This window comes from Pteropus vampyrus, unplaced genomic scaffold (genome assembly GCF_000151845.1).
Source record: "Pteropus vampyrus isolate Shadow unplaced genomic scaffold, Pvam_2.0 Scaffold16, whole genome shotgun sequence".
NCBI classification, from domain to species: domain Eukaryota; kingdom Metazoa; phylum Chordata; class Mammalia; order Chiroptera; family Pteropodidae; genus Pteropus; species Pteropus vampyrus.
In genome coordinates this window covers 521,709-537,410 of record NW_011888797.1, presented here as the reverse complement: position 1 = coordinate 537,410, position 15,702 = coordinate 521,709, and the positions used below count along the sequence as shown (strand labels likewise).

At 34.4% G+C, this 15,702-nt stretch overlaps 1 protein-coding gene across 1 annotated transcript in view; it reads left to right on the top strand.

Annotated features, from left to right (window-relative positions):
• ANKS1B (ankyrin repeat and sterile alpha motif domain containing 1B) overlaps positions 1 to 15,702 on the top strand; it is an 874,817-nt gene that overhangs the window by 511,727 nt on the left and 347,388 nt on the right. The window contains exon 15 of the mRNA XM_023527446.1: positions 12,500 to 12,606. Within this exon, the coding sequence (XP_023383214.1) occupies positions 12,500 to 12,606 (107 nt within the window). The remainder of the gene's footprint in view (positions 1 to 12,499; positions 12,607 to 15,702) is intronic.

Sequence of the window (15,702 nt, the reverse complement as noted above, 5' to 3'; positions counted from 1 at the left end):
TATATGTATGTTGTTGTTATCTGTCAAAAGATTTTAGCATTTTAGACTTAAATTTCATTTCCTATTTTAAACCACATTCCAGTGCATAAGTTGTCAGATCTGTTTTGTAAAGACTGGTATTTCTTAAGTGCTCCATGAAGTTTTCAGTTCAAAATAAAATTCAAGGCCTTAGGGAAAATTGAATCTGAGCTCCTGACTTCTCTTACCATTTAAACACCAAAGCATAATCTGGAACATTTTCCTATTTACATCTTGGCTTTATGATCCAGAACACTGTTGACCCACAACATTCCACCATTCTTGGAATGACTAATCTCTTTCCTTCTGTTGTCTTCCACCTCTGCTTTGCATTTGTTTCCTATTTAAGACTGGCTGCTATTTATCAGTGGAAGAAGCATTGTTCTTATTGCATTATCTCTCTTCCTGTTAATTTTCACTGTCAGTTTTTCTCCATAAGGAAAAAAAAATATGTAGTTTACAGTTCTCAGCTCGGAGGACATTTAGGATTGGGAAAATGAGATACTGATACTTTTTAGTTAAAAATAGAATTGTTAGTTAGGATCTTTCTTACACTATCCTACAGGAACGAACACTGTTCATTCCTAGCTCCTACACCTGTATTACAAGCTATAAAAGACAGGAAAGGAGGCTCACATAGAGACCAACGCTATTGTTATTAGTTGAATGTGCAATTTCTCTCCCAAATGTGGGCATAGCCTTCTAAATTCAATGGGCTTTTTTACCATTCTCTTCAAAAGTGACCAGTCTTTATTTGAAATACATTGGAATAAATAACTAATAGTACTTTTTTTCAGTTTTGAAGCTAGAAATACCAATTTTCCTTTCTTGCCATTGTTGCCCCAGCTCTTTTTTTTCTTTATGCCTTTGAATGGGTGTGAAGACCAAGCTGCTTGGTCCTGAGGACCTGGTTATTGGTTCATTAGATAAGACAAAGCCCCTAAAGATGTCATGGGTTTTTGGCATTCTGATCACTTCACAGTACAATTAGCTTTCTTCTGTTATTTGGCCAGACTGCTCACCCTATTCATTTTTGTCTGTTTGAAACAAAGAGAACTGGGCAAAGAAAAGCACTGATGGCTCAGGACCAGTCCTTTGATCGAGGGACTGAATGAATAACACAAGAATGCATTTTACTGACAGTAAAGATAATAATATATCCCTAGCATTTGAGTAGCTCTTAACAATTCGTAGTGATTTTTTACACGTTATTTCATTTTAGCTTCATACAAAATCAGAAGATAGGTGTGGTGAGGTGTCACTTTACCAAATAAGAACGAAGCCCCAGAAATTCGCCTAAGCAGAATGGTACTTTCTGTTGCTCCATGATCAAGAATAGAAACAGCAAATATTTATGTAATGGAGAATAGCCAAAATTCAAACCCAGGCAGACTGGCTCCAGGATCTGTCCCTTTATCACCATGCTACACTACGAGGCAGCATCTCCCTAGCCACACAGCACAGGCGTCCGTGCATTGCAGACCAAAGAGGCCAAGCACCCATATAGAACTGACACTGAAGGTGCCATCTTTTAGAATCACAGAAAAGCCTTTTGTCAGAGTGAAATAAAAATATCCAAGTGATAGGATTTACCCTCCTCCCACCTCTCATTATTCCCTCCTGCTTTTTCTCGTTACTTTACACTTTAGAATCCAAGAATAATGAATGTAAGATGAAGAGTGGGAAGAAAAATAAACAGAAAACCTGGGAATAACCAAAGCCCTTTTAAAACAAACCTGCTGACATGTGTATGGGTGAACAGTCTCCCTTCTGCAAAAGGGCAATTTTCCCGCCTGTGCATCTGGAGCAGAGGAGCAGCATAGAATATTGGCTAAAAGCTTAGGCTCTGGAACCAGGCTACCAGGGTTCTCACCTCACTGGGTGACTTTAAACAACTCATGATCCCCATGTAACTTATTTTCCTCCCTTGTAAAAGGAGATGATATTAATAGTACTTTTCAAAGTAGTCATGAAAGTAGTATGAGCTAATACATATAGAACATTTAGAATCTGACCACTGTAAATGCATGTTTGCTATTATTTTACATAAGAAAATATATTTAAAAGGCCAGACACATAGTAGATGCTCAATAAATATAAGCTCCTTTCCTTTATATATGGTTTAGATCAATGGAAAGACATATTTGTTGAAAACTATGTGCCTTATGTCAGTTACCTTGGTGCGAGGACTTATTATGTATTTGAGGGGTTAGCCAGCTTTTTTTTTTTTTAACTTTTTTCCCAGAGAATTTCCTTTATCCCTTCCTAACTGCTGTTTTTCCACTTAACAAATGTGATAACTGCCACCTTGGCCAAATCATTTTATCCATGTTAACTGTTCCATCAATTTCACCTGGTAGTATCTATTGAAACCAATAGTATATTAGGTTTCTCTTTTGATCATGGAAAATGGAGAAATTTAAGGAGTTTTCTCTGTCATTTCTTCGCTCTATATGGTCGCGATAAGTCACATTTCTAAATTTTAATTCTTCTAATCTCAACTGATATTTTCTAAGTGGTAAACCAATTTTCTCCAGTAGCCTAAAAATTCCATATGTGCAGGGATGTTCAAAGCTATATCCCTACCTCCTAGCAAAGTGCGTGGGACAAGAGGTACTTTATAAATATTTGCTGAAGATGGCAGTCAATGCCGAAGGAATAAAAATATAATAAAATAAATAGCCTCCCCCCCCAAAAAAAATTAACTAGAACTTAATTAAGAGATGCCTGAAATTAATCAGAATATTAGGTGCATTCTACTTTTGAAGGAGAAAATTCATTTTAGAAACCTAAACTGATATCTGTACTTAATTTAATACATTTATAATAATTTTCAGACAGTATCCTAGAATAAGTATACATTCATCTCAATCTCCTAGGCCTTCATTGGCTACGTAATATACAGTGAGAACACTTAAGAACGTGTCAAAATTATGCTAGTACTCCACCCTCCACTATCACTAAGCCATTACAATAGAGGGTAAGATATTGGGCCTTGGACTTACTGTTTCCACTGCCTCAAATTCTCTTTTCCTAGATACCAGAATGGCTTGCTCCCTCACTACATTCCAATCTCAGTTCAAATTTCACCTTTTCGGAGAGACATTCCCTGACAATTTTGTCTAAAATAAATCCCTTCTATTTTTCACCATTTTTGTTTTCTTTTTCTACTTTTTTTTTTAAAGACTTTTAAAACTAGATCCATCGAGATAGAATTGTCCTACAATAAACTACACAAATTTAAAGTATACAGTTTGATATTTGACAAATGGATACACTTGTAAAATCATCACTGCAATCAAGAAAGTAAACATCCATCACGTCCAAGGGACATCTCATCTCATGTCCCTTGGTATTCCCTTCCACTATCCTTCCCATTTTCAGGTAGTCATTGACCTATTTTCCATCACTACAAATATGTTCTCTAGAATTTTATGTAATCGGAATCATACAAAATGTAGCCTTTTGCGGGGGTTAGGGTCTGGTTTCTTTTACTCTGTGCAGAATTATTTTTACATTTATTCATGTGATGCATGCATGAATTTGTTCCTTTGTATTGCTGAGTAATATTCCATTGTATGAATATACTGCAGTTTGTTTATCCATTCACCTGTTGGTGGGCATTTGGACTGTTTCCAGTTGTTAGCTACGATGAACATTCATATACAAATCTCTGTGTGACATATGCTTTCATTTCTCTTGGGTAAATACCCAGCAGTAGAATAGCTGGCCATGTAGTAGATGTATATTTGACTTTTTAAGAAACTATCAAACTATTTCCCAAAGTGGTTGTACCATTTTATATCCCCACTGGCAGTGTCTCAGAATCCCAGTTGATCCACATCATTGTCAACACTTGGTGTGATCAGCCTTTTTAATTTTAGACATTCTAATAAGTGGTATCATGTGATTTTCATCCGCATTTTCCTAATGTCTAATGATAAACACCTATTACTAAGTTTTGAGAGTTTATTATATATTCTGAATGCAAATCTATTATCAGATATAATTTGCAGAAGTTTTCTTCTAGTCAGCAGTTTGTCTTTTCATTTTCTTAATACTATCTTTCAATGACTAGACTTTTTAAATTTTGGTGAATTCTAAAGATCATTTTTTCTTTTAGAACTCTGCTTTTGTTGCCTAAACCAATTCAAGATTTTCCCTAAAGTTTTTTCCCAAATTTTTCTTCAAAAAGTTTATAGTTTTAGGTTTTATATTTAGGACTATGTACATTTTGAGCTAATTTTTATATATAATGCAAAATATGCATGAAAGTCCATTGTTTTGCATATGGATCTCCAGTTATTCCAGCATCATGCATTGAAGTCCCTCCTTTCTCCACAGGATTGACTTTTCACCTTTGTCCAAAATCAATTGACCCTCCGTGTGTCTATTTCTAAACCCTCTATTGTGTTCCATTGACCTACTTGTCTATCTTAAGACCAACACCCCACCGTGTCAATGACCACAGCTTTATATTGTCCTCAAGTCAAGCAGTGTGCCTTCTCCAATGTTGTTCTTTTTCAAAGTGATTTTGGTTATTCTTAGTCCTTTGTATTTCCATATGAAGTTTAGGAGAAACTTGACAGTTTTCACATAAAACATTTTTTTTAAGCCTCCTAGGATTTTGATTGGGATTGCATTGAATCTGGAGATAAATTTGGGAATAAGTGACATGTTAAAAATATTGAGTTCTTCAATACATGAATGTGGTTTATCTTTCTATTTATTTAGATCCTGTATGATTTCTTTCAGCAATGTTTTGTAATTTTAAGTGTATAGATCTGGCACATTTTTTGACAGATTAGGATTTCCTTAGAATTTCATGTATTATATGCTATTATAAATTATGCTATTTTTATTTCAAGTTCTGATTGTTTATTGTTGGTATATAGAAATTCAATTGATTTTTATATATTGATTTTTGTATCATCAACCTGGCTAAACTCACCTATTCTTATGTAGCTCTCATAGGATTTTATACGAAGATAATCATATCATATGTAAACAGAAACAGTTTTAATCTGGATGCATTTTGATTCTTTTTCATTTATTGTGCTGGCTAGAATTCCAGTACAATGTTAGAAGTGGTGAGAGTAGTGGACATTCTTACCTTGTTTTCTGAACTTAGCAGGAAAGAGTTCAGTCTTTTACAATTAAGTGCAAGCTGTAGGTTGTTTATAGATGCCATTTATCAAGTTGGAGAAATTCTTTTCTAGTTTGTGGAGAGTTTTTTGCCGAGAATTTTTTGCCCAGGGTGTTATGAGGAATGGATGTTGGATTTTGTGAAATGATTTTTTTCTGCATCTACTTTGAAGATTGTATGGGGTTTTTTTTTAGTAGTTGATATAGTGAGTTTTATAAATTGGTTTTTGAATGCTAAAGAAACCTTGAATCATTGGTATTAACCCAACGTGGTCATGTTTTGTTATCTTTTATATATTATTGACTACTATTTGCCGGATTTTGTTATGAATTTTTATACCTATTTGCATGACAAAGATTGATCTGTAGTTTTCTTTTCTCATACTGTCTTTGTCTGGTTTTGGTATCAGAATAATCCTGACCTCATGGAATAAATTAGCAAGTATTTTTTTCAATTTACTGGAAGAGTTTATGTAGAATTGATATTCTTTTTTCCTTATATGTTTGGTAGAATTAATTATTGAAGCCATTGATGAGGCCTAGAGTTTTCTTTGTACAAAGTTTTAACTATAAATATAATTAGTTTCGTAGAGGTATTCGGTTAGAAAGCTCTTCGTGAATGAGATTTGATAGTTGTATCTTTCAGTATATTTGTCCAATTCATCTAAGTTTTTAATTTATTGGTATGAAGTTGTTCATAATATTTTTATTATCCTTTTTTATATGTATAGAATCTGTAGAGCTATTACTTCTCCCATTCTTAATATTGGTAAATTGTGTATTCTCCTTTTTTCCCTGATTAGCTTGACTAGTGCTCTATCAATTTTATTGATTATCTCAATTAATAGCTTTTGGTTTCATGTATTATTCTCTGTTGATTTTTCTTCTGTGTCATTTATTTCCCTTTATTTTCTGATTTCTACTTACTTTTAGTTTTGTTTCTTTTTCTCATTTTTTAAGGTAGGTGCTAAGATTGTGGATTTGAAATTTTCTTTATTTCTAATACAGACATTTAATGCTATAAATTTCTCTTTACCACTTTAGCTACATCTCACAAATTTTGATTTGCTGCACTTTTATTTTCAATCAGTTCACAATATTTTCTGAGGATATGAGAAAGTAGTTTAATAAAACCCCAAATGAAAACAGAAAGTTCAAGATGGAGAAGGTTATGAGGATATAAAACAGTAGTGACTAATGAATCTTTACAGTAATAAAATCTAAATTGATATGATAAACACATTGGGAGTGTTCAACATAAATGTTAAATAAAGATTCATTAAACAGAAGAAATATACTATAAAAAAATTCTAGTAATGGAACGGAACATAATTTTCTAAATGATTATCAGTAAGTCCCAAGAATTGGTTGGTAATGGGGCAGATAGGTAAAAGGAAAGCATTTCAGAAATTGCAACATGTGGTGGCAAGAAAGGGAGAATAGAAAATAAAAAATATTCCAAAGGTGTAATTTTACTGAAGTTTGGGGTGTGGGAGTGGGAAATAGAATGTGTTGGAGGAGGAAAAAATTGATATCTTACTTTCAAATAATTCTAGAAAAGTATGCATCTGATATTCAGAGCATGGAAAAGTAAAATAATCATGAATAAAACAGAACTATCACAAAAGCTCAAAGTTAACAAGTATAAAATGGAATGAATAGGAAAGTCACCAGGCTGACAAGAATGAAAGAAAAAAAGTAAATGAAAATGTAAATAAATATAAACATAGAATAAGATGAAATTATTAAAATCAAGCATGACTTTCATTACCCTAAATTGTGTATTTTCTTTAAAATGTAAATCACTAAGTTGTAGTTTTTTAAATTCTAGATTAAAAAATAATTACAGTTATAAGCTATTTATAATAGACATAGTTTTAATGATCGTTTAAAACAGTTAAAAATAATGGAATAGACACCAAAAACATAATTAATTAAAGAAAAATATTAATAAATTGTTCTTCACCAAAAGTAAAAACTTTAGCTCCACAGGAAACTGAAGAAGATGAAAAGATAGACTGTGGACTGGGAGAACATATTTGCAAATCAAAAATTCAACAAATATATCTAGAATATATAAAGAACTGTCAAAATTCAACAATAAAAAACTAAACAATTCAATTAGAAAATAGGCAAAAGACATGAACAGACGTTTTACCAAAAAGGATATGCAGATGGCAAATAAACACATAACAATATGTTCAACATCATTAGCCATGAGGGAAATGCAAATTAAAACTACAATGAAGTATTACTGTACACCTATCAGAATGGCTAAAAAAATTTTTTTTAAGTAATTACACCAAATTCTGGTGAAGATGCAAAGAAACTTGATCTCTCATACATTGCTGATGGGAATGTAAAATGGTACAATTAGTCTGGGAAATAATACAAACATTTATTATAAAATGAAACGTGTGTTTACCACATGGTTCAGCAGTTGCACTCTTAGACATTTATCCCGGAGAAATGGAAACTGATGTTCACATGAATGATATACAGCTTTATTCATAGCTAAAGCTAGAAACAACCCAAATGTCTTTCAATGGGTGAATCATTAAGCAAACTTTGGTACATTCATATCCGCGAATACTACTCGGCAATAAAGAGAAATGAGATATTAATACGTGGAATAACTTGTATGGATTTCAAGGGAATTATGCTGAATGAAAAAAAAAGCCAATCTCAAAGCTTAAATCGTGTATGATTTCCTGCATATAACATTCTTAAAATGATAAAATGCTAGAGGTGGAGAACAGATTAGTAGTTGAATTGCTTATCATAAAAATCTCTATTATTTTTAATAATTTCCTCATGCTCTATTTCAAATAAAATCAATTCATTGAGATAGACCTTTAGAGCTCTCTATACTTAGGGACTGACTCTCTCCCCTTTGGCAAAATCTTTGAACCACTGTTCCGGGCACTAGGCAGGAATGGTGGCCTCTGGTCTTCTTATCTTCTCAACTTGTATTTCTGCACGTGGAACCTCAGCCATATAATTAAGTTGGGATGAGGGCAATTAAGGCTTCACTATTCTTGGCCTGTCACAACTGGGATAGAGCCTCCACTTTATAAATGGGGGCTGGAAGGACACAGGGAACTCATGACATCTCAGCCACACTCACCAAAAATTTAACCCCTCCAACTTAAATTTAGAGGGAATTAGAAATGTTACTGGCTTGTCCCTTTTGATAGACGTCTTATCCCATGGATGGGAGCTGAGGGGAGACAGATCCTCATTCTCTTGGGCACACCCACCCAGAGTGGAGTTTCTTTCCAGCTAAACTGGGAAGTAGGGGGAGGGAGGAAGAGACAAGTTTTGGCTTCAGTGCCATAGATTCTCTCTGTTCTTACCAAGTTTTCATAGATTTTCTTGAACAGATATTTCTTCATCCTTTCTATGTTCCAGAGACTAAATGGTTGTTTTGTTTTGTTGTTATACAATTTTTAGCAGTTACGTTTGTTGGTCTTGGGATAAGGTCTATGGAGCCCTTCACATTGACATTCTGGAAGTGGAACCCCAGATTTATTTTTCAAAAGACTGTGTCAAACAAAATTCTTGGTTTCATTACACACTCTGAGTTTCAATGTTCTTATGTCTAAATGGGGATAATAATCCACGTCACACTGCTTAGGACATGGTAGCCCTGAATAACTGCCAGTTTCTTCTTTCCCTCTTATCCCACTTTTAGAACTTAAAGAAGTTCTAGTTGAATAAAGGTGCTCAATAATGCATTGTTATGCTTTAAGAATTTCTCAACTCCAAGAAAGTATTTCAAGTAAAGTGAGAAATATACTTAAACACTCAAAAAACAATCGTCACACCAAAACCAGGGTTGTTTTAGAGATTTGGCTCATGAGAAAATACTTTTAAAAAACCATAAACAACATGACTCAAGGCCTCTTTCTTCTTCCCCTCTCTCCCTCACCAACTCCCCCTTCCCCACTCACTCCTAACTCACTTTTCTCCTTCATTATAACCTTTCACCAACATATGAGAATTGGTGAGTATAAATTGAATGATCCAATAGTTAAAAAATATTTAGTCGGTCTGTGTAAAGATTGGTCAAGTGATTGGTAACTAATATTCTCTCTGAGCTATGTTTTCAGACAACAGTCTAGACCTTGAAATAACCCCTGCTTTAATAGATGATAGATAGATGATAGATGATAGATGATTGGTAGGTAGATAGATGATAGATAGATAGATAGATAGATAGATAGATAGATAGATAGATAGATGTTATAGATCTCTCAAATAAGAAATTAAAATCTTATGAAAGTCATTTCCAATGTCATTCATTCATTCATTTACCAAATATGATTTAATGCCTAAGATATATATGGCACTCTTCTATATACTTGGGCTCTGGTATGCATCTTAGGAGATGAGATGGGATTTGAGGAGCTGGCCCATCAACATATGTCTTACCAAAACAGTATTGTGGCATTTTTTCAAACTTTGTTTAGCTTATCCACATACTCATTAAAATGATCAGGAAGAACAGTATGGATGTGACGCTAGGAGAGGCTGTAATTGATACTTACCTTTATTCCACCTCATACCAGCTTTAGAGCTAGCCAAAGACAATTAGTATTTTGTTTTGAACTTCTCATACAGGTAATGTTGAGCAACCAGAATCTCTTAAAATCGATTTCTAAAGTGCTACAAACTTTTTGACCTTCTTAGAAGACTTAGAACCAATTTGGGATAAATTATCATCAAGTAGAAGAGAGGATGAGTATGATAAACAAAAATTCATACCTGAAAAATTCTATTTAGAAACCTAACTATCTTACTTCATAGAGAATTTAGCTATTAGAATAGATTTAAAAGCAAAAAAAAAAAAAAAATTTTTTTTAAGTCAAAACCAGAAGGATACTGTATAGTTTGGATTGTGAAATGAAAATTACATTATTTGGTGTGTACTGACTCCTAACTATGTGCCATACTAGCAAGACATGTTCCTATATTCAGGCTGTAAGTCTTACATATAAATAACTATAATGTTAAGTAGAAAGTATTTGTTATAATAGAGAGTCTAAAAATGTCACTTAAGACAAATAAGGAAGAGATTTATTCCTGTTAGGTGGGTTTAGAAAAGGTTTCATAAAGTGTCGTGTGATCTAAAGCCAATGAAGGCACAGAGCTGTGGACAACCAAAGTGTTGCCCTTAGAGACCAGCCAGTAATCCTACCTCACTGGAGCACTGGGAAAGGGAAATAAAGTTGGATGATTTGTAGCAGATCATGAAGACCCCAAAATGTTATCAAAGGAGTTGGGGGTTTATTTTGGAGCCAACTAAAAACCATGGGAGAGTTTTGAAAAGGGGAGTAATAATCAAAATGGTATCTTAGAGAACTTATTTCAACACCCGCATATACAATAGATTTTTAAAATATCAGAGTTAAGAAGACTCGTATAGAAACCAGTGTTGCATTAGGCCAGGTGGTCCTGAACTAAAAGAGCAGAATCAAAGTGGATGGAAGTTCCATAAACGCAAAACAAGAAATAGAATCAAGGCAATAGATGCCAGAGATACTATAGGGAGGGATGACTGCAACGTGGGGACTGACGTCAGCAAGATGTTTTGAAGTTTAAAGTCTGTGTGTTATGGAAGTAGACGATGTTCTTAAAAGAGAAAGGAAACAAAGATAAGATTTGGGAAAAGAAGAAAAATGATGTTTTATTTATTCAGTAAATATTTATTGAGTACTTACTATGTGCCAGGCACTGTTCTGGGATGATGAGAGCTAGTTATCTTTAATTTTTAAAATGCCATATGTGGGAAAGGTATTGTTCCCAGTCTCTGTGACTCCAAAGGCAGAGTTGGAGCCAGTGAGTAGGAGTCAGGTAGGAAGTAAAATACCTTTTTAATAAATGAAGTCTTGATAAGTCGTAAGAGCTCTGTTCCAGGCAGTATTCAAGCATAAACTAGAAAAAATTCTTCCAGGAACACTGTGACAGGGGATTCCTGTGCTAAGAGGGAAGTTAGACTCACTTTCCTGCAAGTTCTTTCCTGATCTTAAGAGTCTTTATTCTTTCTGATGATCTAGTCCTCTGAGTTCTATTATTAATCTCTCGTGTCTCTCAATTATTAAATAAATTACTCAATCTGTCTGCCATTCAGTAAAAGCTTGCACATTTACATCTGTTATTCTCAAATTATTTTTGGTTAGGGCTCTTTTTCTTTATTAAAAATTCTACCCAGTAATGTTACCTTTAGAGCTAATTTAGAATGGTTACCCTGGTAGATTGGGTTATAAATATCAGAGGAGAAAAGGAATTCTTGTGCCTAATAATATGTTTGTTTGGAAGAAACCCTGCAAACGAGAAATGAATTATCTTGACTTCAAGACTGCGATGCAGTTTCTGTATTTTGCAGTAATTCAAAAAGAAATAAAAATCTCAGAGAGGTGCATTTTGATATAGCATGGCAAAGGAAGAGAGTAATTATTATCCAAATACTGTAAAGCTTTAGATGGGAAACATTTATCTGTGCTGCATTTAAAGAAGAAGAAAGGGAAGGGAAGAAAAAGAAAAAGGGAACCTGTAGTGAGCTTGGCTATAAGCTATAGTTAAAGCTTTGCATATCCTGGTGTCCTTTGAAACGTAAAATTCCACAACAAATAGCTCTGTAACGTGTATAACCGGTATGAAGATTCAATTCAGATTTAAGCACTTTGGTTTGCTTTTGAATCTTGCTATTTTCTGCATTTGTTTTGACTGCTCTCATCATTCAAGATTGACGCTTGGATGGGTGTGTAGGAGGAAGCAGCAGCAGCAGGCTTACAGCTTGCAGACAAAAAAAATCTGCCTTATCTGATGGCTATTATTGAAAATGCGAGGTGTAGCCTGGGCTGGGTAATGAAGGGGAGCGAGCTAGGGGGAGCAAGGAGCATGGAGCTGCATACTGATGAGTGTAGGAGTACTTGATAAAAAGAATTCTGGCTGCTGGCCGTGCATTGCTCATTGTGGAGTACTCCAACAATCACATAGAACGCAGACCAGCCTAAGCTGACAGCTTGATATGCCTTCTTCTGCTGCCTGGTTTTGGTGGCTGTATGACGTACTGGTCGGTAGTAAAGATTAATATGTAAGAAATGTGGAGCTAGGATCAAGTCATACTCCACAGCCTGCCTGGCAAACTATGTTTTACTTCTGACTTTGCTCTCTCGCTGAGAACATTAATCTGTCAAGCTGGCGGGCTCCTTTGATAGCAACTTTCCCAGGAGCATGATGTGGCAATGCCACCTCTCAGCCCAGGACTACCGCTATTACCCCGTGGACGGCTACTCCCTGCTTAAACGCTTCCCTCTTCATCCTCTTACAGGACCCAGATGCCCTGTCCAAACAGTGGGACAATGGTTGGAAAGCATTGGGCTACCTCAGTACGAGAACCACCTGATGGCTAATGGATTTGACAATGTGCAGTTTATGGTAAGACGCTCTCTGTGTCCACAGAGCTGCCTTTTGTCTGTCTTTGCTTCTTATGTGTCTTACACGGCTCAGAGGCAGCCTGATTTGCACTAAAACCGGTCAGTTTTATATATGTAACAGCATCAGAAAATCGGATGCTCTTAGGACTGAACTTACTGTGTACATATAGACACTTGCAGAAAAATAAGATCTATAGTCATCCATATACATATATGTATTATGTGAATGAACCGATGAAAGTACTATTTATAGGCAGGGAAAGAAGATTAACATTTATATTCTCCCTGTCATTCTCTGTGTGATTTTTATAAATTTGCAATACCCAGTTAGATTATAGCATTCTTCAGTTAATTCTAGATTCCTAAAACATCTTATTTCATTTAGTGATTAATTAGACAATTCGTTATGTTTATGATGTGAAGATCATTTTTTTTTTTCCTGAGAATTGTTCGGTAAGCAGCTTAAATTGTTTGGACGACCTTTGGCTCGTTAGCAAACTGCTTCAGATGGTCAATTATGAAGAGCATTCGCTTACTTACACATGCTGATTGAAGAGCATCGAGGTATTGTTTGTTAATTTAGGTAGAAAACAAACACTTCCATCAATTAACTGTCAATATTTAGAAAGAGGCTAATGACTAAGTACCTTCATGTACTTCTGAATGCTGGTCTGCATGCAACCTAAACCTAGTATGTGCAAACTTCTCACTGTGGTAGATAGAGGTGAGGAAGGAGGATGGGGAGATGTGCAGACCCATAGTACAGCTTTCTAATCATTTACATACCTCCCCCACTGCTCATCAGTTTCCCTTGTTAAGCTACGTCACAGTCCTTATTACCTTTCCTTGCATTTAAGGTCCCATCACGACATGTTACTGATCCCTAAATTTAGAGAGAGCTCCATAACATAGGCATGTAGCACACAAATGGCTTGTAGAAATAATTAATAGCTATTTCTAAATAAAATGCTGGAACTGACACCTGGAGCTTATTAATACCAGAATTGATAACAAAACACTGAGAGCTAGTCATGCCTTTTTATCTCCATTTGAGATTATTTTTCTCCAAGCTTGACTTGACTATTGTAGCTTTGAAAATTACTCAAATTGTTAAACTTCTGCCTCTTCTCCAAAAATATATATGCCCTGTGAGCTTTTTTTTTAAAGCTACATAAATGTATTAAAACATGTGAGCTCTAAATAATTGTGTACATGGAACTCAATATGAATCTATTTTTTATGAGATATACAGCTACTGTTATTTTTCTCATGTTTAAAAATACCATCACTGATTAGACCAGACAAGATGTTGTAGATGTTGAAATAGGAAAAAAGTGACATTTCTTCAATTGCTATGAGTCTTAGGACACTGAGAAGATTTAAGACAGATTTAGGGCACTAAACAGATAACACCAAGAATTAGAGGAACTATCAAACAGAATAAAAGTCTTTGCATCATTATTTATGTTTACTGCACATTTTGATAAGTATTCTTTCTCTCTACCGCTACTTGAGATAAGACTTTCTCATTCTCCTCAAACCCTTGTCTAAATTTATTCTTGTTCCATAAGAAGTTAGGTAGGTTTTTGGAGTCTCCAGAATATTGGGCTGCTTTGAAAGATTTTTAATTCAGCATAATTTTCCTCTGAATGTTAAACACTTTTGAACAAATATAATCCATTTTTGAAAGCCTAGAACTGAAAGATTAATCAAACAGGTTTCAAATAAGCATTAGGAGATTGTAAAAAACATTCATGAATGAAATATGTATAAGTACTCCAAAATGTATCTGGGAGGAAAAAATCCTGTACATATATGACAAAACCAGGGTCTGATCTTCTCCATAAATTACTCTTTTTCAATTCCAAATGTTGTATATAATTTTCCAGAAATTGAGAAAATGGTTAATTCAGATGAGTCAGTCAAATACTTTCTTCATGAGACAGAATCAATTTTTAAAACTTTGAATTATCATTTAGAGGAATTAATTATGGAAATGAAGCAAATCATAAAATGGTGTCATCAATTATTGCTTTACATGCTGCCAAGCACCACTTATTTTCTATTAGTATCATAAAAAATCAATGTCTACCTTTATAAAAATTATTTGTTGATCTCCATCATTTAATTTATTTCATTATGAACTTAGTTAAAGCACACTGATATGATCAGACCACTTTAAGAAACAGATTTCATGAATGTGGTGAAAGATCTATTAAACCTGCTTAGTCTCCACTCGGTGTCATAGTCTAGCTTTTGTTTTTCTTGAAGCACATTCTGACCTGCATTTATTCATCTTGTTGCCTAAGCAACAAGCACCACACTTCTATGAACTATGATGCAGTGCAGGTCTTATTAGCTATTTAGAACAAGACAGTAGAGACATCGAAAGGATATAATTAATGTATGTTGAAACATCATAGTAGTACATCCATGCATAGATGCACTTAATTTAAGCAACGTCCTCGAGAGTTAATTTTTCATTTCATTTCATTAACAAATGGGAGTTTTAAAGGGTCCGTACAAGTAACTTACAAAGTATTTATTGAAATCTTAACAAATCTTTTGTTAACTCTGTTCTACATATTCCCACACACAAACACAATATGTAGATAGTTTATCCACATTGCTACGATTAACTTTAATAAAGATTTCTTACATCAATTTCTAGACATGGTTAGAAAAGAAAGACCACCGATTATTTTTAAATATCTATAAATTACTGATTCTCCTTTGGTCTCTTAATATTTATCCTTGATTTTATTGATGTGTGAATTTTTTTTTCCAATATCTGAAAGTTAGAATTCAAAACTTTTTCTTTATGTACATGGTTCAGGTTTGCAGAATAGTTGTACACACAGTTTTGACCCTTCTATATCCTAAAATAGATAAAATAAGTAGAACTTGGTGTAATCAATGAATAACTACAAAAGTACATCAGGTCACTCAAGACTTTGGGAGAGTCAGATCTGTGCTGTCATCATAAGTTCCTTCAACATGGAATCCTTCATCAGAAGATTTAGCCAAGGCCCCATCTACCTGTTCATCTACTCTGAAGTCATACATCAGCTCCCTCGTAGTTAGACATGTCTACTGC